The sequence below is a fragment of the Vidua macroura genome, chromosome 25, assembly GCF_024509145.1.
Source record: "Vidua macroura isolate BioBank_ID:100142 chromosome 25, ASM2450914v1, whole genome shotgun sequence".
NCBI classification, from domain to species: domain Eukaryota; kingdom Metazoa; phylum Chordata; class Aves; order Passeriformes; family Viduidae; genus Vidua; species Vidua macroura.
The window spans coordinates 340043-364582 of NC_071595.1; the positions used below are offsets into that span (position 1 = coordinate 340043).

General features: G+C 49.9%; 1 protein-coding gene across 1 annotated transcript in view; it reads left to right on the forward strand.

Moving 5' to 3' along the window:
* Window positions 1-24540, forward strand: part of GRIK3 (glutamate ionotropic receptor kainate type subunit 3) — a 104255-nt gene that overhangs the window by 74133 nt on the left and 5582 nt on the right. Inside the window, exons 9-13 of the mRNA XM_053998621.1 lie at window positions 2480-2593; window positions 5635-5838; window positions 13903-14126; window positions 18758-18876; window positions 21099-21316. Coding sequence (XP_053854596.1) covers window positions 2480-2593; window positions 5635-5838; window positions 13903-14126; window positions 18758-18876; window positions 21099-21316 — 879 coding nt within the window. The remainder of the gene's footprint in view (window positions 1-2479; window positions 2594-5634; window positions 5839-13902; window positions 14127-18757; window positions 18877-21098; window positions 21317-24540) is intronic.

The window sequence follows — 24540 nt, forward strand, 5'->3', positions numbered from 1 at the left end:
CAGGGCTGGAGGCAGCCGTGGATCAATCCTCTGTTTGGAGGGGATGGATCAATCCTCCATTTGGAGGGGGTGGATCCTGCAGCAGGAGGCTCCCGTGCCACATTCCCCTTCCTCACTGGTTAGTTTTTCTGGGATTTAAAATGAATGGCAGCCACACTTCCCCACCACAGCAGCAGCTCGGTGCCTCAGGTAACACAGCTCAAGGTCACCACAGCCCTCTCCTGCTGGGGAGCTTTTGGGGTCAAATACGGAATAAAGGAAACGTTTTAAGTCAACCCAGTGACCTTCAGTCTCGCTGGTAGAGAAAGGAGGGAGGACAGAGATGGGGAAGATGCCGGTGCCTCACAAGAACTGAGCAGCAGCTGACCTTTGAAGCCTTATTTTTTTACAAAATATTTTGTTTATAGAGCCTAACCCAAAAATAACAACACCTCTTTTTGAAGTCCAGCAGCACCGATGCACTGCTGGAGAGCTGTGTTGGGCAGATAACAGAAAACATGCCAGCCTTTTGTACCACATGAATCCAAATGTTTAAGCACAGCCACAGAATCACCTGTCAAAGCAACACCCCTCAGGTGTGCTGAGCAGAGCTGGCACCAGCTGGAGTTATTGCAGTTCTCTGTCACATCAAGCCCACTGGAAGCTGCCAAACCTCGACGTGTCCCCTGCACACCCCATCAACTTTTGTCTCCAGTAATTCAGAGATTTCACAGTTCCCACCATTATTTTTCTGAAAGCTTCGTGTCAGCTCCAGAGGGGTTTTAAAGTATCGATGTCAAATCTCTGTTGAAGCCGGAGTTCTGTCAATAGTTAATCTGAACTAACAAAACACCAAACTACAAACAAATCCCAGCCGGATTGTGCTTTATGTATCACAGCTTATGTTTGTTGAGCTTTAGGATTGAAGCCCTGATCCTCATACCTCCTGGATGTTCCAGGGATTACAGGAGTATTACCAAATCCTAATTACATATAGTTTGACTATCTGACTCACACAGTTCTCTTAAAGGACTTTTTCCTTTTTCTTCCTTTTTTAATATTTTAAACTGATTAATTCAGTCTTAAGTGCCATGCATTTAATTTTCTTAAAGAAAACGTAGCAAGGCAGAAATTATTTGGGCTGCAGTGCAGCAAACTGGAGCCTCTCAGACTTGCTTTTTTCCCATCCACAATAATAATAATTTTTGACATTGCAGCTGTTGTGTGATCCAAGGCAGAGATGGGGGATCGCTTCAGTTTTACCTGAAATATTTAAAACCTTTCACAAAGTTCATGGAAACTCTTCTAGAATTTATGACAATTTTTTTTGCCAGGCAGCATTGCTCATTACGAAGTCTCTTTTTGGGGATGCAGTAAAACCAAGTTCTCCCCTTGGACTGCTGAAGAGGCTGAAGAATCTTAAAAACAGCAATAAATAAAAGATGGGAAGCTGCTGGCTCCCTGGTGGATTGAGCTGGCTGCCTTTGGCTTCTCTCTGAGTCCCACCTTGCAGTTTGACCCTACAGATGGATCATTCTGTTCCCATTTCCAGGTGGGGTTTGTTTTTTTCTCTCTGCCAGGCTGGCTCCGTGGCCACCCTGCTCCATTTGCTGGCAGCACTCCCATATTCCTCCAGCTTTTCTGACATTTTATCTCACTGTCACAGTCCTTTAGCCACTCCTGCCTTCAAAGTTTGTCCCAAAGCCTCCCCTGCACCGTGGAGATCAGGTTAACAGGCTTAGGCTCGCCCAGATGACTTCCTTAAACAGAGACATGTTTTGCCATTTGTGGATCAATAGACTTCATTGAAGTCAAATAATTTATTAAATTTGACAGCTTGAGAAAACAGAACACCTTAAATAGAGCTGATGTGCCTGTGCCACCCTCTCTTCCAGGTTTGCAGCCAGGACTGAGCCCCCTCCCCCCCCCCTCCCCATTACAGGGATTTCCCAAAGGGGGCCCAGGGCCCTGCAAAAGATGTGTTAGAAAGCTCCAGCTGATTTGCCACGGCACAGAGAATGGCCCCTACCAGGGATCTGCAGAGCTGGTCGAGCCATTTTTAATCCTCCCCACCAAAGCAAATTGGTGAGGAAATGGAAAAGAAAGAAAATGGACTCAGATTTGTGGTTATTTTTCTTTAGCTGTGCTTTATCCTTGCCCAGATTTGACTCTTTAGTGTGGTTTGATTGCTGCTCTATGCAGTGCCTTTGCAAATTGTTCATTCATTCAGCCCCTAAATTCCAGTCCACTGTCTTCATCCACTGCAGCAGCACAGGGACTGTGGAACATGTGCCACATGTGCCACTGGACTGGCCTGCAGCTGAAGGGTTAATTCATGGCAGTTCCAGTTTTGCCGCTGTTTGCTGCAGACAAAAGAAGAAAGTTCCCTTTTCCGGGCCAGTGGGATGCTGTGAGGAATGCAAGGTAGGGATTAAGGAATGCAGGTAGGGATTGAGGAATTGGACATGGGGGCTCACTGCGTTGCTTTGCTTCCTTTCAGGTTGGAGCATGGAGCCCTTCTGATGGTTTGAACATCACGGAAATCTCCAAAGGACGAGGGCCCAACGTCACGGACTCGCTGAGCAACAGATCTCTGATTGTCACCACGGTGCTGGTAGGAGACTGCCAGCCTGTCATTGTCCTCCCCACGGGCCCCAGGGTATCCCAGGGATATCCAAAGTCTCTGAAAGCTCACAGCTCCCCAGTGCAGGTCTGCTGGAAGAGGCCCTGCACGTGGCCAGGGCTCAGGGGGCACCCATGTCCCTGCACAGAGGTGACCTGCAACATCCCCGATGCCACCACCCCTGAGCAGCTGCCAGCCCCCGTGTGGTGGCCAGCGAGGCTGGCACAGGCCAGTGGGAACCACAGGTGCTGGTCCTGGCCGAGCTCCTCCTCTTCAGCTGCCTAGCCCTGCTCCTGTCCCCCCGGGTGCTTCTCCTGCCCAGGAAGCTGCTGCTCGTCCTGCCTGAGCTCTTCTGCTTCCTCTGCCCAGCCAGGTCCCTGTCCCTTGTCCCTTCCTGCATGCTGGAGGGATGGGCAGAGAACTCTGCCTGTTGATCTCTGCATGCCAAAGGGCACAGGAGACTTGCACGTGCTGAGCCCCAGGACAGCCTCATGACACTCTGCTGAGCCCCAGGACAGCCCTGTGACACTCTGCTGAACCTCAGGACAGCTCTGTGACACTGTGCTGAACCCCAGGACAGCCCTGTGACACCCTGTTGAGCCCCAGGACAGCTCTATGACACTGTACTCAGCCCCAGGACAGCTCTGTGACACTCTGCTGAACCTCAGGACAGATCTGTGACACTCTGCTGAACCCCAGGACAGCCCTGTGACACCCTGCTGAGCCCCAGGAGAGCCCCAGCAAGGGCTTAGCAGGGTGGAAGCAGAACATAAGCCAAAGACAGATGCTGCAGCAGCTCTCCTTACAAATCAGCCACTCCTCCTAACGAACTTCCCATCCACCACATGACATTTTTTCCCATTAAACATTTCCATGGCTGTGGAATTGTCTGGGTCCAGGCCATGGTTCCCACCATACCTCAGAGGCCACGGCATAATGCAAAACGATGGAACCAGGAGGGGACTGTCAGCCATCTGCCTTTGACAGGCTCATTTCCATCTCAAGCTCTGCGAGCACGTAGGAATTACATAAGGCACGGGGTGATATCAGTTCCCATTGATTGTGCCACTCCCTGGGCCTGCACACGTGCCACAGGGTTCCCACCTTGGAACCAGGGCTGTCCTGGATCCCCGTGCCCAGGGAAGGAGGGAATGTGCTCAGACCCGAGTTCTGCAGTAATTGCACTGCATATGCTGGAGTCTGAAACATAAAATACAACCCTAGATGTTATTTGCATTTGCAACACCCCTTTGTAGTTCTGCACTGCTGTAAACGACAAGAGAAGAGCCATAGGAGGAGCCTTTAAAAGAAAAAGCATGAAAGGCTATTTTTCCCCCTTTTGCTCATATTGCAGGGACTTGTTGGAAGAGAAATATTACCCTAGCAGCCAGTGCTGCTCTCCCCAAGCAATATGGGAACTGTGAAGTTATGAAATTGAGGGCACCTTCACTGAGAAATCGATTAGCAAACTGAGAGAGCTTGTGAATTGGATGTCTGGCTATTTTCAGTAATAAATTGTGAAATAGTCCGTGAATAAGTGGTTCACAGAGTTCAGAATTACCCCCTAGGAAATGTTTGAGACCTGGAGATACATTACTGAAGCGAGTGGCGTCCTAATGTTCAGTGCTTCGGCTGTTAAATATGTATGTAATCCCTACAGCGCTTCCCAAAATTAATAGTGCTTTATGGCTGCTCTGGAGCCGGCGTATTTATATCGAGATCCATAGATTCAGCTGATTCACAAACAAAGCACTAATTCCAGAGCAGAAAGCCGAGGAGGCGGCGGGGGAGCGCAGGATTGAGCCGAGCTGTGCGTGCCAAGCTAAACTCCATGGGCGTGATGTGATCAGCTGGGCTTTAGAACTCTGCAAATGGGGCTCCGTGTCCTGCCACGTCCCCTCCTGACCCTGCTGCTGGGCCAAAGGAGCACCCCCTGCCCCTCTGTGGGAGCACAGAGCCCCAGGGCAGAGCTGGGGCTGGCAGGTGGGCAGAGACAAGCACCAGCAGCCTCCACAGCCCCACCTGAGCCCCCTCCTCAGAGCACCCCACCAAACTAGGCACTGTGACAGGGATCTAATGAGGGCTTCAGACCTGCCCTCCCACCTCTTCAAGCCCCCTGTGACTGGGCAAAATCACAGAGGGCCAGCACAATGCGTAGCCCTCCCTCACCCTCCCTCGCTGGCCACCCCACAGCAAGGACAACAGCCCTGCAGACACCCCCAGTTTGAGCCAGGGACTCGCTGGAGGTACCTCACCTCCTCTTGCCTTCCAGCTCTTGCCTGCTGCCCACCACCTTTTCCATTTCCATCTGTCCTCCACACGTTTTTCCCTCAGGCTCCCCAGTGTTCCTCGTCCTGGGTGGCTGCTCAAGCCTGAGAGTCACCAAAGGATGCTGGACTTCTCTGTGTGACCTCACCTGCCAGCCCCTGCTCGAGGGGAGGGATCCACAGGTCACTGCTTTAGCTCCTGTCCCCTGTGCTGGAGCTCAGCTCTGCTATGGGTCACACACCCCCAGCTCTCCCAGGCAGCCCGAAGTGCAGCACACAGCACAAAGTTTCCCTGGGCAGTAGCAGGGCAGTGTCCATCAGGTAGTGCCAGCACAGAGGAATGCCAGTGAGCTCAGTGGGGAGGTTTTGGGGAGGCCCCACCTCCCTCACCCTGAATTTCACCCACCAGCCCCCTGCTCGCTGTGGTGAATGGCAGGTACCGCGTGCAGGGCGCGGGGGTGAGTTTGTCCTCCCCCTCTTTTACTGTTTCTAACACTTCATTTTCAGAGCATGAAATGGTTATTTTTCTCCCTGAAATCCTACCAAATGGAAAACAGTTGGCTGCTCAGAAGAGACAAAATTAAATTTTGTGGGGTAAACAAGGTTGCTAATTAGCTGATGTGCCTTGCAAAGTTAATTTATTCCCAACATGTCACAGTGCCAGCCCTGCCTGGAGAGCCGGTGCCTGGCGGCTGGGGCTGACCTGCAGAGGTGGCCTTGCCTCCAGCTGACCCTGAACTGGGACTTTTTGCTTTCCCTGTGCAGGAGGAGCCCTTTGTCATGTTCCGTAAGTCCGACACGGCCCTGTTCGGGAATGACCGCTTCGAGGGCTACTGCATCGACCTCCTGAAGGAGCTGGCCATCATCCTGGGCTTCTCCTACGAGATCCGCCTGGTGGAGGACGGCAAATACGGGGCACAGGATGAGAAGGGGCAGTGGAATGGCATGATCAAGGAGCTCATCGACCACGTGAGTGAGCCTGTGGGTGGCTGCCAAGGGTTGGCTGTGCCAGGCTGTGCCCAGGCTGTCCCTGGAGCTGTCCCTGGGCTGGCTCTCTGGGGTGGGGCAGGTGCCATTTCTCACTGGCCTGGAATACCCACAGCGAGCTCCTGACCCCACCTGGCTCCTTGTCACACGGGTTGTCAGAAGAATATCCCTGTGTCTGGCTCTTCCAAATATTAATTTGAATTCCTGAAAAGGGCTGTTCTCCCAGCACAGAGATGGGCTCTGTGGCTCCAGGACAGCCTGTCCCACAGTGGGCGTGTGGAGAGGGCAGAGGATTCCCTGGGCCCGGGGCACACGGGCCGTCCTGGGCTGGCACCATGAGCTGCTCTCATCCCCAAGGACAAACACGGGCAAGGGCACAGCGCCAATGCAGCCTGGGGACCCCAGGTATGTCCCAGCCCAGAGGAGATATCCAGACTGCGGGAGCAGGTGTGCACTGGACAGTTTCATTTTTTATTTTCTATAAGAACAACTTATTTTCTAAAATCTCCTGGGACACGGAGCTCCCTCTGCCACACAGCAGCTGTGCTTCTCCTTCCATGGCCACTTCCAGAAGCCCATTAAGCCCCAGGGAACCTGTGGCAGCAGCAGCTTTGCTCCCGCAGCCGCCAAAGCGTCACCGCGTCTGAAACCGCCGCTCGCGGCCAGAGGTTGCTCAGTTTCCTAATTAGATATCTTGCCTCCAGCACATCCTGTGATCCCAAGGGCCCAGTTATGGAGGTGAGGAAAGCTGATGTTTTTATGAATATCTGATTCCCAGAGAAGGCCTCTGGAAGAAAAGCTAAGGACAAAATAAATCCCTGCTCTCTGCAGCACGGGCAGCAGTGCAGGCAGTGCAGAGCGCTCTCCTCCTGAGTACCCTGCTCAAGTGGGGCAGCCCTTGACCACCTCCAGGTCCTGGCTACATTCTGAATCCACAGCCTAAGCAGCAGAGACACAGAAAAAATCGCCTGTAGAGCTGTGATGCTCTTACCATTCATGGGAGAAGAATGAGTTTGCTGGGTGAGTCACTGGGGTGTGTGGAGAGTCAAGCACTGGCTGGGACTCATGAGTGGCTCAGGAGCTGGGCTGGGCTTCCAGATCTGCCTTCTCTGCCCTAAATGACATTGAACAAGGTGCTTCTGTGCACTGCTTCCTCCATCTGTAAAATGCAGATGATAATGATTACGTCCCCGTATAGGGACAAAGTGACAATGAGTTTGTGACAAGCGCTGCAGCCCTTGGCTGGCCTGGCCCAGGGAGCAGGAGAGCAGCAAGGGCAGGCAAGGACAGCCCTGGGGAGCAGGACTCCATCTCAGGGGGGAGCTCTGCAAACCTGCCTTGGTGCTTTTCCTTCTGGAAAACTCCGTGCAGCTCAAAACACTGATTTTAGAGCCTCTTACACAACTTGCTGAGGCAGGCGAGTGGCAGTGTCCCAGCGGAAGCTCTGCTGCTCCGAGTGATGTGTGTGACACAGATCAGAGCTGACACCGAGTGGCAGCTGTGCCCCTTGGCAGAGCCCCCCGGGACACAGCTCCTCTGCCCGGCCCCACTGCTGGGAGCAGCCTCTGGAGCTCCCTCCCTGCTGGGAATGGGCTCTGGAGCTCTCTCACTGCTGGGAGCAGCCTCTGGAGCTCCCTCCCTGCTGGGAATGGGCTCTGGAGCTCTCTCACTGCTGGGAGCAGCCTCTGGAGCTCCCTCCCTGCTGGGAATGGGCTCTGGAGCTCTCACTGCACTACAGGGCTCACAAGGAGCAAATCCCTCCCAAGGAAATAGAAGCCAGACAGTCACTCAGCCCAAACCATGCCACTTCCAGTGTTCTGCAAGATACCACAAGGCTCTCAGGAGGTTTCAGGCATTCCCAAAGCCGTGGTCAGCTAACTGAGATAGATAAGAAGGAGGTTTGAGGAGCAATCTCATTAAATAACACAAAATTCATGGTCAAACCTGCATTGTAGTACTTCTTGGGTAACTATCTAAAAAGCAAATCAACACACAGCAGCAGGGAAGGACCAAACCTGCTCTTCTTTCAAGTAGTGTTCTGAGATGCAGTTCTGTGCTCTGTGCTGCATGGCTGAGCATGTGCCTGCAGGGACACTGCCCAGGCCCCACATGAAGCCATTAGTTCCTTTATCTGCATGTCATTGCTTTTTATAGCAGTGTTTGTGTAAAGCCTTCGAAAGTGAAATTGCAGCCAGATGGGCCCTCCCTCAGCAGCATCTTCCCCTGGTGTGGGGAAAGGCACAACCCATGGACACTGCAACAGGCCAGATCAAGCTTATATCACACCCAGGAGGAGATCAGCATTCAAATCAAGTTGTAGTGATGAAAACAGGGCTGCCCACATCCAGAGTTTGATATCTGAGCTGGCTTTCCTCTGTGTTCAGCGTCTCCTTCTCATAAACAAATTGGAATCATTCAGGTGGGAGCATAAAGCAGGTAGGATTTTGTGAGGTCCAAATACCCAGATCAGGATTAATTCAGTGCAGAAAGTCATTGCATTGCTGAAGACCCACTTAGCCCCCTGGACTGCTGTGACACAGGTGGGCTGAGCTGGTATGAGCTCCCTGAATGACCTGTGCAGAGCAGGGGGTATTCCTGGGGTGCGGTGAGAGGCTAAAATGGTGATTATTGTTGCTCAGAGGGCCTGGGAGCTGTGAAAGCAGCAGATTCTGCATACCAGGGATCAGCCAACTCAGCCTGAGCTGAAGCTGAAATTTGGAGAGGAGGAGATGGGCAAAGCAAGGGGCACCTGTCCCCTGGGGTGGCCTTCACTGGGCTGGAGATGCCCCTCAGAGGAGCTGGGTGGGGGTGGCCTGGGTAGGTGCATGACAGCAGTGTCTGGGGGACAAAGGTGCTGCCACCAAAGGGGTAAATCCCCAAAAGTTGGCACCCCAAAGGTAAATCACGTGCTGGGACAGGTGTTTACACAGTGAGCACTCTGGGCTTGATGCAGTCACGAATGCTCCCCCTCTGCTCTCTCTGATCCAGACGTGCCTGGCCACAGGCAGGGATGCCTCGGGCTATGATCCTTTGTAAAATCCCTGTGTTTCTAGTCTGGCCTTAAGCATAAACAGGAAAAGCAACAGCAATCAGAGCAGCCACAGCACGACCCTGTGTCCGACAGGTCCCCAGTAGCAGGTGCAGAGACAACAGCCTCACGCAGCTGAACGCAACAGCCCTGCCCCGCTGCCTTTCATCTGCTGCTCATCCTCAGCACAAAAAGTCCCTGTTTTGAGGAGTTCAGTTCATTCCCTGGAGAAGTAACCTCAGTCTATTGCTTATTGTCACTCCTCTGGCCATTCCTGCAGAGGAGCCTTGATCAGAAGGGCCATGAGAGCTGAACTCAGGTATTCAGGAGGTCTGGGGAGCCCAGGTGATGCACAGAAGCTCCTGAGCCCTTTATTCACAACAAACAGGGAACCTGACAACTGGCAAACCTCCTCCTTTCAGCAACAGTGAACTGCTATTGATGTTTATTCATAGAAATTATTACTGATACAAGCAAAGCTCCACTGCACACTGTGGCCCATCCGTTCTGATTTATAAATTCCAGTTGTCTGGCAAAGCAGTGCCTGCAAATCTTCCCTATTGTTTGTGGGCAGAATCCCATAAAACCAGCAGAATGAGTTGTTCTGGACATTTTGCACAAACTTGTTCACAAATAAAACTTGTCTTCTGCTGCAACAGTGCACATCACATTGCCATTCCATCTGAAACTTCAGGTGGGAGTAAAAGAGATGTGGCAAGTACTGGGGTTTCTAATGGAAATCCTTGCCAATGGTAACTGTAGGGGACTTGTAATATCCATCCTTAGGGACAATTCCTGATTTAACAATTGCACAATAAGTGGGCATTTTCTGACAGTAAATTCTGGCAGAAACACATATTGCACCACACTGCCAGCTCCCCATTAACGCTCCTGCACTGGTGGATGTTTTATCTCACGTGTCATGAACTGGGGCCAGGGATAGGGGCAAGCAATTTATTTAGATGAAGTGTCCTCCACCTCTTGTTTAGACAGTGCAGGACCTCAGTGTTGGGGATAAGATGGAAATAAACCAGAAGAGCTTTTGCTTTTGTGCTCAGATCACTATTGGGTGGATTTGTGACTGGGTCATACTCAGGGATCCAGGTGAAGGATGTGTGTATTGGGAGCCCCAGGTTCTCTGTGTGCTCAGCAGGTGTCCCTGCCCCTTGCTGGCTGGTTCACCTGCCAGGAATCCATAGGATAGGGCTTGTTTCTTCACCAGAATCCTCCAGCAGTGCCATTCTCACCAGAATCCTTCAGCCTTCACATCCTCCAGGTACAATTAATGGCAGTTCCAACTCTGGAGATCTTCCTTAAAGTGAAGATTATAAAAGCCCCGACAGGACCTCATGGCCCTCATTCCTCCCCTTCAGCTCACAGCTGGGCTTATCCTGATGACATCTGTTCTTAATTCACCCCTGAATTCAATGGATATTGAATAAATCCATTGACAAAAATGATGTCTAAATTAGGGCTGAGATTGCAGGAGCAGCCGTTCAGAGCTGGACTCACGGTTTGCACTGACCTTGCTCTCCTTGAGCATCCCTGCTCCCAGCGAGTGCTTCCCTGCCCCTGGGCAGGCGCTGGGCTCTCACAGAGCACTCCCGAGCTGCCCCAGCAGCAGCCCCTCCTCTCTGAGCCCTGAGCTGCAGCAGAGCCCGGCTGCCTCAGCTGTGCCTGCCCCCCTCATCCCCCACGCCCCAGGACAGCCGGGGCTGCTCTGCTGCAGGGAAAGGTGCAGGGAGCTGCAGGGGTGAGCCCAGCACACCCCGGGGACAGGGAGCAGGAGCAGGGCACAGCAGCCAAGCAAGGGGAGTAGGAAGCAGAGACAGGGCCCAAGGCAGAAGCCCCAGTGCTGGCAGTGGCAAGAGAGACAGAGGGATGACAGTGCCAGACCTGGGTAACAATTAAATCAGTAAAACATACACACTATTTCTGTCTCTCAGGCAACACACACATGATTAGTTTATGTAAATACCTAACGCAGACTGGCAAAATAAGCACAGAGGCAGCTTATTTTCCTGAATAAATATTTATCTTGGTGCTTATGCTGTTGGTGGGCTCCTCCATGACAAGCCACTGCCTGCAGGTTGGCTCTGGCTGAGGTTGGGCACTGCAGGATTCCCAACCTGACCATGGCTGCACAAGAATTGTCCTGACCCACAGGCCACATCTCCCTGATAAGTGAGAACTTGGAGATAAGACTTGGCATGTTCTGATGAAAGCCAAATATCTCTGCAGCAAATACGATCATCCCTGTGCTGAACGCCCGGTGAACTCACAGCTGTTCCAGCCAAGTGAAACGCTGGAACTGGGTGAATGAGGAGATCCAAACCCTTGGAGGTGTGTTGGAGAAGTGTCTGCATTTGATGTGTAGCTGCCTTGGCAGAATTCATCTTTTTGGCCTCAGTTCAGCAGAACACTTAAGAACGGGCACAAGACTTGGAAGACGTGTGAGCTCCAGTAAAACAGAGGTGCAGGCTTAAGTGGTTTTGCTGGACAAGGGTCTTTAAGCCACTGGCACTTGCTCTAGTTCCTCATCTTTAATAAAACCCACCTGACTGCAACAGCACAAGAGCCAGGGCTGAGTAAAGGAAGCAGCCAGAGTCTGGTAATTGACTGCCCAGTTTGGAATGTCAGAGCACAACAAATCAAAGCTTCACCCTTGGTGGGTTTGATTTAGATCCTCTCTGTCAGCAAACCCTTAATTAGAGGCCACCTTCAGAAAAATCTGCATTGATAAAAAGGATATGGAAGTGCAGCCCTGTGCTGCCTCTAATTGTCAGGACACACCCCAGCCCAGGCTCCGGAATCTGTGCTGCTCTGTCCTGCCTGAATGTGACATTCCCTGCAAGGACACAGGGCTGGGAGCACATCACAGGAGCTGCTGGAGCCACACAGTAAAATTTTATTTCTGCACTAAAAGCAGTTGGATCTCTGGGTATCCATGCAGATTTCTCTCTTTTCATTTTCTGTGGCAAAGCACAAACTCCAGGCTGCTCTTTAGCTCACTGTATCATTCTGACAATTTTGGCCCAGGATCCTTCAGCCTGGCCATTGCCAGCAAGCTCTGACCACAGAACATTTGCTCCCTCCTTCAGAAAAACCCGTAGCCAAATCCTTCAACATCTTCCTTGCCTTTCCCTGGTGAGTCAGGACACCCACACAGAAGTGATGGAGGAGGGAAAATGCTGCATTTCTTTTGCCATTTTGCCTTGTGACTGTGCAGAGCACTAAGCCAAAATTTCCAGGTGTGCTGTAAGGTGGTGGGAGCAGCCAAGCTCCAAACCTGCCAGGATGGTCCCCAGGATGCAGAACATCCCCAGCTCAGGCTAGGCAGCCACCAATGCCACTTCCAACCCCCTTCAGCTTCTGTCCATGTCACCACAACCACAGCTGGCACAATGGGCTCATTGGGAAAATATTGTTCCCATTTGCCACAGGTTTTGACAAACGCCAGTGACTGAAACAAGCTCTTCCTGTACCAGGATGATATAAAAATGTATTTCCATTTGGAAAGTGAGAAGGAAAGGAAATCAACCAGGGCGCAGCTGGAGAGCCACGCTAGAACAGAAACACAACACATGTAAATGTTCAAAAGCTCATGTAGAGACTCTTCCTATTGTAAAAGACCCAGATTCCTCTATTTATAAATATTGGACTGACTTTCATCACAGATTGGCAAGGTCAAATGAAACCTTTAGTACAACCTTTACCCCCAGCACAGGTCAGGGATCTGCTCTGGTTCCTACAGTGAGCCCCCAGTTCCTGCTGAAGCAAAGTATATTCCAGCCAGTATTGATTTAAAGTCCATGAATAATGACGAATCTACTGTATCTCTAGGTAATTATCACTCGTGGGTAATTTAGAATGTTAATTTTCAGAACCAGATGTTAAATAAATCTTGCCCGGGCTCCTGGCATGGGGAGAGGTTCTGCTCAACTTCAGAGCTGTAATTTATGTGTCTATGTTTCCTTGGAAGTTCACAATCTCAAAGAATGATTTGCAAAGCTCAGGCAAGGAGGGTGATACTGAGGAAACCTTGGACGTGTTTACTTGTGGCTTTTAAGAACCTGGATGAACGTTTAGTGAGAGGAACGAACACAGCTCTTAACCAACAGAAAGAGAGTGTATGTGGTCACTCGTTGAATTAACACCAAATTAGTAAATCACAGAAACAATAGAAACAACCACAAGTCATACAACCTGTCAGGATAAAGAGTATGCTCAGCTGAAATTCTTCACGGAGCTCAGACTACTCCAGCAGGATGGGCTGAGGAGTCCATCATTAAACCGTGTTTCCTCAGAGGGTGTCACCTCCACACCTCCCTCCCTGCCGCCCGCAGGCACCGAGCATTCCTGCCTGAGACGGAGCCTCTCAAGTCCTATCATGAAATGACTGAGGGAAAAGAAATTGAACCCTTTACCTCACGCTGCCACACTATAGCTCCCTGCAGCTCCATCCACACCCTCCTCTCCTCCTGCATCAGCGTGAAAGGCAGGACAACAACAAATGAAAGGAAGGACGACAATAACAACAACAACAAACCGCTGCTGCTAACAGCAGGGTCTGCACGCAGCCTACTCGCTGGTATAGAGTCTCGTGGTGAGGAGCAAGCAAGACACCGCTCACTGACACTTCAGAACTCTGTAAAATCTGGTTTTTCTGACCATTTCAGAAGAGCTCGTGGCATCGGGGCAGAAGCTGCAGAGGCTGTAACACCTCCATTTGGTCGTGCTGTGTTTTACAGTGAACATTATACCCCCAACACCTGTATTTCACAGCAAACACTGTACCCCCAACATCTGTATTTCACAGCAAACACTGTACCCCCAACATCTGTATTTCACAGCAAATGTGTACCACATGTGCAACAGCAGGGGGGAACCCCAGGGCTGCTCTTTGGGGGTTTTTGGCCTGTTTCTGCTGTGTGAGAGCTGTGGTGTCTCCAAGGGGATGGAATTTGTAACTCCTCCTTTCTCCCTGCCTGTGTCCCCTCCCTCTGTGCTGTTTGCAGAAAGCCGACCTGGCCGTGGCTCCTCTGACCATCACTCACGTCAGGGAGAAAGCCATCGACTTCTCCAAGCCCTTCATGACCCTGGGGGTCAGCATCCTGTACAGGAAGCCCAACGGGACCAACCCCAGCGTGTTCTCCTTCCTCAACCCTCTCTCTCCTGACATCTGGATGTACATCCTCCTCGCCTACCTGGGGGTCAGCTGTGTGCTCTTTGTCATAGCCAGGTAAGGGATCCCTGCTGGGAGCTGCAGCACCAAACCCTTGTCACCCCTGAGATCCCCTCTGCTCCATCGCCATGGGCTGGCTGCTCGCTTTCACACACTCACAGTATGAAAGAATTTTAAGATTCCAGAAGTTTTGCAGCCTTTCCATCTCGTCAGCACCTCCTGGTGTATGAAGAGAAGTCTCTCTGTATCATTGTCCATTCACGCTCACTGCTCACACCCTTCCCAGCCTCTGCTGGGACCTGAGCTCCCATCTCTCCCACCCATTTCCCACTTCTGTCTCTGATCCCTCCACCAGTAAAGCTCACACAAACCCTTCCCTATATCAAAAGAATGGAGAAGCCGTTGCTGCAGATCAGACAATGTGTCTGTTTACAAAATTAATATGCATCTAATTAGCATGTTTAAATCCTCTATGTTTAAAAGTAGAATTTGCATACATTTGCATGACTTGTTAATTCCACAGGGCCTTTGATGAGACACAGTCCAGGGTTGCTCTCAATCCATGATCCCACCTTTTCAAATCAAAACAAAGCACCTTCCCCCTCCTTCAGGCAGGTGCCCTCCATGACCACACACAGCCCTCAATGGAATATTTTGCATAAACACCATGTCCAGGAAAGACTCCTCAGCCCACTCTATAGTGTGATGCTCATTTCTCATTATTTCCAGTTGAATTTATACCACTGGGGGTTTCAGAACCCTCCCTGTTTTGGTCTGGGAGTCCATGCAGACACTCTTCCCCAAGGTCTGCTGTGCTACACCTTCCTGGCAGCATCCATCAGAAACCTTCCTCCCTCATCCACTGACCTGAAAGAGTCAAAGGAAAGATCAGATACAGAGCTGGAGCAAGCAGACTCCATTAACCCTGATGGTACAACAAATCTACAATTTTCAGCATCCCTCAGTCCAGGGAGGCATTTAGAGCAGATTTCCTGCATTTACTCTGTCATATCCTAATTGCACAGAGCAGCAGAGTGAGCTGGGCATGAGTGCTGTGAGCACCTGCAATGCTCACATCAGGAGCTCGTTTTTTTCCCAGTTCGTAATGGCCAGATCCAGCCCAGATTGTCCAGACCCCACTTTCAAAGCATGTTAAATGTGCAAATTGTATCTGCACGTGAAAATCTGCAGAAAGGCTGAAGGAAATGCTGGGACAGGCCCTGATGTGAAAGTCCCTCAGTCACCACTTTGCACAAACAGGGATTACTTGGCTTTGGATTTTGGCTGATGTTGAGGGATGAAAACCTGAAGAACTGTGTCTTTGTCTCGAGTTTTATTCTGAAATGACCCTCAGCATCTCACTCCATCACATCAATTATGATGTGATAGAACAATTTTTCCCTATCAGGCTATGTTTTGGACTAAATTCAACACATAAAATATTGCAATTACTGTTTCTTTTTCACGTTTTGCTCCTGACATTTCTTCTGTCATCCTATTCTTTCAAACAACACCAAGTACTCAGGGTAATTAAAATTCTGCAGGAATGGTCTTTTAACACATAGAGATGGAAGGCAAGAGATTTCACAGGGAAAATATTTATTGCATTCAGAAGTAATGGAAACAATATCTGCTTTTGACCCCATGCAAGGCCTCTGAAATCCAATTCTCAGAAGAAAACCACAATCAAAGTAGAAAATCCTTCATTCAGAGACATGATTCTTCTGAACTAGGCACCAGAGCCCTCTGCTCATGCCCATAACCATAGGTCAATGCCACTTAAAACAGACTCAGGAACTATTTAGAGGCAGGCAAAGGATGGATTTGGTCCATCTGTCATTTTAATCAGCCTTTCTTCGCTATTGATGGAGGCCCTGCTCCCAGCCAGCCCCCAGAGAGCCATCAGCACTGGCTGTCCCCACGGCTCCGTGGGTGCTGTGTCTGGAGGCTCTGGTGCCAGGCTGGCACCTTTCCTCGGGCTCACACAGCCTCCAAATTACACCAAACCCCTCTGGCTGCGTGGCAGGGTGGGTGGGTTTAATCTTCATCCTAATTGCAGCGAGGTCTGGGATGTCCATTGAAAATTTCTCTGGAGACGCAATTTACACTCAGAAGTACTTTGTGTTACGTCTTTTAAACTTCAAAACACTTCGATTTCCCACCCAAAAAGCTGAAAGAGACAGGAGAATGATCCTAGTTTTTGATGAAATATTTCTCAGAGCCCACGGTGCATGTGAGGATGAGGGAAGCCAGCCACAGAGAATCCTGAGTTCCCCCACTGATTTGAGCTCTGGCTCTGCAGGGTCAATGAGCTCCTGTCCCTCCTTCCTTCATTACCTCTTGCTTCCACTAATGGTTTCTCTGCTCAGGCACTGGAGGCTGTTGCTGCTTTGCAGATTTCTGAATATTTCTCTGTCATTTGAGCTGCACCAGTAGGTTTTCGCTCAGACCTTGAAGTTCTCCAGCGTGTCATCTTGCCAGGCTCATTGATCTTACCCATTCCCTTTCCTTTTCATAGTCTTTCATTGTCAGCCTAAGAAAGTTTTAATCTAATTCCTGAACTCTGGCTTTATCCGACAGAAAGGACCAAGACACCATCCTTTATGCACCTCTGGTGTCAATCCATAGCAAGTTCCAAGGAATAAGCAGCACGTAAAGCCAGGTCTGAGTTCAGCCTGGTTCTTGTTTCCTTGCTGATTTCCTCTGATTTAGAGAGCAGAGGAGGGTGAGCAGCAAGGACAGCCCAACCATTACCTGGATGAACAAGCAGCAATGTCAGGACGCAGCCTGAGCAGGACCTGTGGTTCCACATCCCAAACCCAGCCCAGGGAACAGTCCCTGCCGCGGGAAGGTGAGATAAACCAGGGAGGAACGGAGAGCTCATTGGACTGTACCTTGAAGGTGGAAAACAGAAGCAAAAAGTGGCACAGCTGTGCCCAGGGTAATCCTTTCTAAAGCCACAAGAGCTTTGGGCTGTGCCTTGTCCATCCTCAGGGATGGTTTTCCCTCAGACATGCTTGGGGCTGCTCCGGTCGCGTGCCAGGACCACGGCTCTGCACTGACACATGCCCAGGGCAGGTTCCAGTGCCAGGAGGTTCCTGGCAGAGAGCTGGGGCCCTTCTCCAAACAAATCCAACTGTCTGAGCGAGGCCACCCCTGGAATTGAGCCATGAACCCTCTCCTTGGGTGGTGGCGCATCTGGTGGAGAATTACAGAGGGAAACATCTCCTGATAGAGGCTGTGGGCTGGGCTTTGAGAAGGGGCTGTTGTGAATCTCCAGGGATTCCAGAAGGAAGCGGAGATGATAATTAATGCCTGGTTCAAAAGCAATTATACCAATTATGTTTTTAATTTAATCTCTGCAAAATTTGGGACTCTCAGAAAATGTAAATAAACAGCTCTAAAAATATTAACATCTCTCCTGTTTAGCATCCTCCCCAGATCCTGGCTAAACGAGCTCATTCCCAGCAGTGCTTTCCTGCCAATCTTGGGCAGAATTTGCAGAGATATTCCTAGGAAATTCCCTCAGCCTTGCTCAGGAACTGCAGGGCTATCCATGGAAATTCATCCCCACAGGGAGTAAGTTTCTGCCACTACCCACCACAGGGCCAAGTGACATCCACAATCCACAGCAATCCACAGCGAACTGCCACCACATTCCAGCGTTCTGCCAGTGCCCTGACTGGGCCAAACCCCTGCTTGTCAGGATGGTGGAAGGCTCTGCTTCTCAGTGACCTAAATCCCACCCTGATTCCCATGTGCATTGGTGGGAGAATCTCCTGAAATACCAGTTTGTCCCTGCTGTTGCTGCAGAATGACCAAGGCTTCTCCTTAGTCAATCAAAAATGCCATTTTTTCACACGTTTTTGAACTGTTACATACAAGAGGTTACATGTCTGGACCTCATCCCATCCCATCCCATCCCATCCCACCATCACGTGCTCTAGGTGCTGTTGTAGGACACAGTAGTGAAAAGATGATCCAAAGTGACCAAAGGCTCTGGCGAAGCCACCTGAGACACCTCAGGAGGACTTGGCTTCCCAGGTCACTGCTCTCCAGAATGCAGGACACGGATGTACAGCTGTGTGGGTGACTTGGGCTGAATTTGCTTTTTTCTCTGTAAAGCTGTGCACCAGAGGGTCAGCAGCCCCTGCACAGCAGCACCAGAGGCATTGAGACTCCTTTTTTCCAATTCCTTTAGAGTTTTGTCCTGCCACATCCCAACTAATTGACGCCATAAGATTTTGGCCTTTATATTTTTCAAATCCTGTGCTGCATCAGTGCATAACTCCATATAAAGTCTTAGTTAACTGTCTTCACATTTTGGTCAGACAAAACAATCACTTTAGGCCTGAGATCCAAGGAAACCCTACTGCCTCAGGCCCTGGAAAGTATAAACAAAAGTGAAACAGGGGGAGCAAACTGGGGGTATTTGATGTCATTACCTGAAGCTGTAATTGGAGGATTAACCCCTGACATGTAAATGGACCAAACTTAGATCTGTCAGAAAAACTCGTGACCATTGTCCAGCTTGGGTGTAGCCTCTGGGAAGCTTTGACTGCCTAGGGTGCATTTATTGAAGGCTTTTAATAAATACCTACTCTTATTCTCTTAATCTTGACTAGCCTCTGTTCTAGGGGGCCACTCCAAGGCACCCTGACGAGCTCTGGTTTCCCTGTGTGCTGCAGGTTCAGCCCATACGAGTGGTACGACGCCCACCCCTGCAACCCGGGCTCAGACATCGTGGAGAACAACTTCACCCTCTTGAACAGCTTCTGGTTCGGGATGGGGGCGCTGATGCAGCAAGGTAGGGGGGCACCCACCTGCTCTTAGGGCTTTTTAAATTGAAAATTTGTTTTGGATGCAACCTCGCAGCACCTCATGGCCCCTGCAGCTCCAAGGAGGAGCACTGCCTTCATCTCCCTCAGCTGCTTCATTCCCCCACATCCCACAGACTCTACAAATTCCTATTTCTGTTAATTCAAACCATTTGTTCAGTTTAAGGTCTTTGATCTGGCTCTCTCCTGTTCTAAATCAACTTTTCCAGCAGACAGGGTGCCTTGCCCTGTGCTCCATCCCCACTTTTCCCCTCCCCTGGTGATTCTGAGCAGTGTGAGATGCCCTGAAGCTCCCCCAGCCTGGGCAAAGGGGAGGAGCTGCCCGGGGAGCCTGTGCCCAGCAGCCCCTCAGGAGAGCTGTCAGTGGCACTGGTGAGAGCCACCACGGTCACAGGGACCTCAGGAATGGGATAGGGATGGGATTACATCCCTGTGTGTGAATGGAATAGAGAGATGCAGTGAATAGAATAAATCTGTTCAGAAGGCAGCAGGGGGGGAGCTTGGGAGCAGCTCTGAATAAGGAACGAAATTCATCTGCGATCTAATTGCAGAAAATCCAGGAATAGAAATAAGTGGAAAATGTCAAACATTTGTCACACTTTAATTTACCATGTATCAGTGGGTATATCCAGAGAGCAAAAGAAGCACAGCCTTGGCTCAGTGGCAGGCACAGAGCTCCGCTCTGAGCTCCACTGCTGCCTGTAATAGAGATTCCTCCTGGATCTCAGCTGCCCTCATGGACAGTGACAGTTCCCAGCAAGAGGGTTTAGCAGGATGAATCATCCCTCTTATCAGATGCTGATAAATGAAAAGAGCTATATTCTTTTTAACTCAATTCTGCATCTGAGAAGAAAAATATTTCAAAGCCAGACTGATGTCACAGCATCCAATGCATCAAAGGGCCGGAGATGGAAGAGGGAAGAAGCAGGATCTTGAGGAGAACCAAAGCACCCTCAATATCCAGGACTCCTCCTCTTCCTGGTGTCTCCTTGCTGCACTCTGAAGGGAGTAAAACTACACCCCATGCTCTGCTTTGATGCCACACTGCCTAAAATTGCTTTGCAATGCCCAATTTTTGTTGTACTTTCCAGGCTGATAAATCCTCTGAGCACAGCTGTTTCAAACCCAAAGCTCTTGCCTGGCTTTAAAAGGTGTTTTGGGTGATTACAAAAATAGCATAACCTATTTAGCCCTTCATGTCTGCTCAATAAAAGTCATTCCAGACCCACTACACCTTTTATGCTGTAACGTCTCCTGCTTCCCCACTTCTGACTGGCATTTAAAGCCCTGGACCCTGATAGTTCTTTTCTCTTGGTGTTTGATTTTTTTTTTTTAAACCTTGTCTATTTGAACACATTCCCCAGAGTGAGTCTTTTGAAAATAATCTGTTTAAAAGCAAAGCCCTTTTTAAATGGCAGAACAAAACACTCATAAAAGCTCATAAATAGCTTGCTATTTAAATCTCATAAAAGCAGCCCAGTTAATTACTTCAGTTTGGATGTTTCCTGTAAATTGGGCACTGTACCCAAGGTCAATAATCAAGGAAGAGGGTTTTTCTGCAAATGCTACAAAAACCCTACTGATGTCCTCGCATGCAAGATGTCTGGATAATTTGCCTCAAATCCAGTTGGTTTTAATTGCATAGCTGTAACAGTTTTGACAGTGAAACCTGATCTCATATATATATATATATGTATGTATATAAAATGTACATATATATAGTAAAAATGTGTTGAACCCCAGATGTGGGAAGAAATGCTGATGTCTGGCTCCAGATCAGAAGGCTGAAGGATAGCATTATTAAAACTATACTATATTACATTAATATACTATTTAAAGAGATACTGTCCCATTCTACATACTCACTTCTTACTCACCTCTCTAACTAACTCAAACTGTGACTCTGCTGAGAGCCCAGCACAGCTGGATCCCACTGGTCACTGAGCCCAAACAACCTTCACCAGAATCCAGCCCAGCAATCCCTGCAGGTGAACAAGCTCCACACCACATTCCACATGGGGAGAACAAAGGGACAGAGATAAAGATTGTTTTCTCTTCTTCTCTCTGTGCTTCTCCTGAGAGACAGAATTATGTCCCTGTGTCCAGAGAATGTGACTGTCACACATATGGATACATAAATTGGGTTCTCTCCCTCTCTTGCCTCTCCCCTCCTTCCCCTCTCCCACCCCAGGCTCGGAGCTGATGCCCAAAGCCCTGTCTACACGGATCATTGGTGGCATATGGTGGTTCTTCACCCTAATTATCATCTCGTCCTACACGGCCAACCTTGCGGCCTTCCTGACGGTGGAGAGGATGGAATCCCCCATCGACTCGGCAGATGACTTGGCAAAGCAGACAAAAATAGAGTATGGAGCAGTGAAGGATGGAGCTACCATGACCTTCTTCAAGGTGAGACCAGGCAGAGGCTTTCTACCTTCCAGGCAGAGATGCCAACGGGAGCCAGGACAAAGATCCAAAGACAGAAATCCTCCCAGGCTGCCCCTGCTGCTCCTTCTTTCAGTCTCACATCTTGTCCAGACTGAGACTGTCACTCACCCGAGTCCCACCAAGGTTAAATCCTCCTCCTTGTAGTTGACTGATGTCACAGGTACAAAATTAAACTGATTTTACACTTTTGCAGGCTCTACCCAATATTGGCTCAGACACCCAAAAATGTAGCATGTGCCCAAGTGCAGCTTGTATTAAAGCCCTGCAGGAAAATCTTACATTCTCTAAAGCCCCTTCCCAATTTCCACATCTGACCCATCCAGGTTCTTCCTTGCCTCTGCCAGCACAGCCCCATGGAGCCCCCAGGCTGATGCAGCCAGCCTTCAGGGACAGAGGAGAGCCCAAATGAAGCCCACAGCTGGACAGATGCTGCAAAGTGCCCTCCCTGACCTGTATTTTTTGCAGCTGAAATATCTTTCTTGTCCTTCAGGTATTCATATCAATGTAATCCAGTTTTATTAACCTCTGAGATCCAGGGCAAGGTAATAGTACCAGTGCATCACAATCCAATTGCATTAATTTTGTCTATTTAAAGCATAATTAAATTCAGAAGTCAGTCAGATTCCACCATAGCCTCAAAAACAGAAAGAAACGGAGAGATGTAAAATGACCTTTAAAACTACTGCTGGCCTGTAAAAACCCAGTCTGAAAAGAGAGAGAATAAAGGGATAGAAATGAGGGGTGATTAAGGAATTATCACCCTGGCAAGGAAAGAGGCCTAAAGGAAGATCCCAGGCTTTGGCTCGGGAGTGGGAGCTGGCTCCCCCACACCTCCGGCTCCTTCCCCCTCCACCACCCTAATGCAGAAGGAAATACATGTGACTAGTACAGTTCAGGCTTTACCAAGCAGTTTGTGCCTGGTGCTGCAAGATTTGAGCAGGCACAGGGTGATGGCAGCTTGACGAGGCCTCAGTGGTTTAATTGGCAAGACTCATTAAAGGAAGCCAATATGCTGGATTTTAATAATAGAGGGAGCATTGTTCCCATGCAACTTCTCTTGGCTCTGATCTGGCTGAGAAGCCACTGTCCTCCCTGGATCTGTGTCCTGACTGACAGGCAGCAGCAGAGGTTGATAAAGAGCCACAGAGGGGGTGGTTTGATCTCTAACAATTCTGGGAATGCCCAGTTTACCTCCTGCCACGGAGCTGGTCTATGCAGTTCTGTCCATGGCACAGGCAGATGTGTGGTGGTGTCTTCCAAAGCCATATAACCCTGGCAGAGGCAGCAGGGAAAGGCAGGCTGTAACTGTGTGCTTTAACTGCGCTTTCCAATACGAGTTTTATATGGGAATAAAAGGAAACTGTCTCTTTTAACAATCATCAGGACACAGCATATTTATTGCTTCATATCATTATCCATCAGAATCGTACTTCAGGCTTCTAACGGCCTTGGCATGGTTTATTGATGCAGCGTATTTTCCTTTTCCTTTTTATTATCACTGTTGTATGGAGATGAATTCTCAGGAATGTCCCTTCTGTCAAGCATTTCCATTACTGGAGCAGTGGGAGCTCCCACGTGGAATGCTCTGCTCACTTGTCCTTCCTGTGCAGAGGGACATGGGAGAGACAGGGTTTCTCCCAGCTCCAACAAGGTCCTTGTTCTCAGCTGGGTAATTCCTGTGGTGGTTTTGCTTCAGCTGCTCTGTCAGTGCCACCTCCATGGGGACACCTGTCACAGCACGGAGCTCCAGGTGTCAGCTGAGGATCCACCCTCCCTCAGATGGGTGGCACTGCAAGAACAGCACCTGGCTTCCCTCCCTGCCTCTGCCCTGCTCCAGGGGGCTCCAGCAGAGACAGCCCCCACCAGCCAGGGCTCCTGAAGCACTCCTGCACATCCAGAGCCCGAGCACTCCTGCAGCTCTGAACACACTGTCACTGCTGGGACAAAAGGCTGATGGCAGCACACCAGTGAGGATCTCACCTGCTCTGTGGATTACCTATATATTTCGTATATTTAGCTATACTTGGCCCAGATTGCTGCCTGGCTCTTTGTGTGGCTGCTCCCCAAATTCCTTCCCCTCACAGCAGGGTCTCGCTCCTTCATTTCTCCCTGTTAAATCAGCTGCAAGCTGCACACACCAACCTGAGCACCCCTGGGCCCTGCAGCCCCTGTGTCGGGGCCCATCCTGGTCCATGCTGGATCCCCCCAGCAGTGCAGGAGGAGAGCACCACCCTGATCTTGGGGAGCAATGCACAACGGGAGGAAGAGGAAGGCGGACACCTTGCATGCTGTTCCATGAGATGGTTCCCAAAGCACTGACCTGTGCTCAGGCTGCCTGAGAGCTTGTGCAGAGCTCACCAGGGACACTGCAGAAGGTCCCAATGGAACCAAGACACCTCTGGGACAGCCACACAGCGAGGGATGCTGCTCCCACAAAATCCGGCCCCATGCAGCCAAGCAAACCAAGAGTGGGAAGAAGAGAGAGCTTTACCAACCATATTGGCACATTCTGACTTCATGAAAAGAACTTTTCAGAAGCTGTTTACTCCCTGGCAATGCAGATTGAGTTACAGGAATAAACATGGATCAGTTAATTAGGAACAGCATCTAGAGTTCATTAGAACCCATAAATCCTTCCCATCCTGCAGAGGATGATGCCTCTCTGAATGGAAGGCCAGGTCTCATGTGCAGTTTGGAGTCTGGCTGTGAGTGTGTGTATGTGTGTACAAAGATACCCACACAGAAATGTTAAATCCTCAAGACTAAGTATCTTCAGTTGGTGGAAATCAATTTATTTTTTCATACAGGCTGGAATTGAAAATCTTAAGCCTGAAAGTTCCTTTCTTGCCAATTTGGCTGATAAAAAAGCGTATATGTCTTGGCAAGATGCCTCGTAGGGGCTCCTCTAAACGATTCCATTAATTGATTTGGGTGACTGGCCCTGCAGAACTGCTTATTAAAGGTGGCTTCTGAGCTGTGACTCTGAAGAATGAACTCGGAGGCGTTCTCGGCGTCGCTGCGATCGCTGCGTTCGGAGGGGCTGGCACTCTGCTTTCACACACACATCTCATTTAGCACTAACACGGGGTGATTAAGATGCAGAGCACAGCAGACCAGATTCTGGTGTTATTTATCCTGAATAAATCAAGGAGAAGCTCCACTCGTGTGAGCAGGAGTGAGACTCG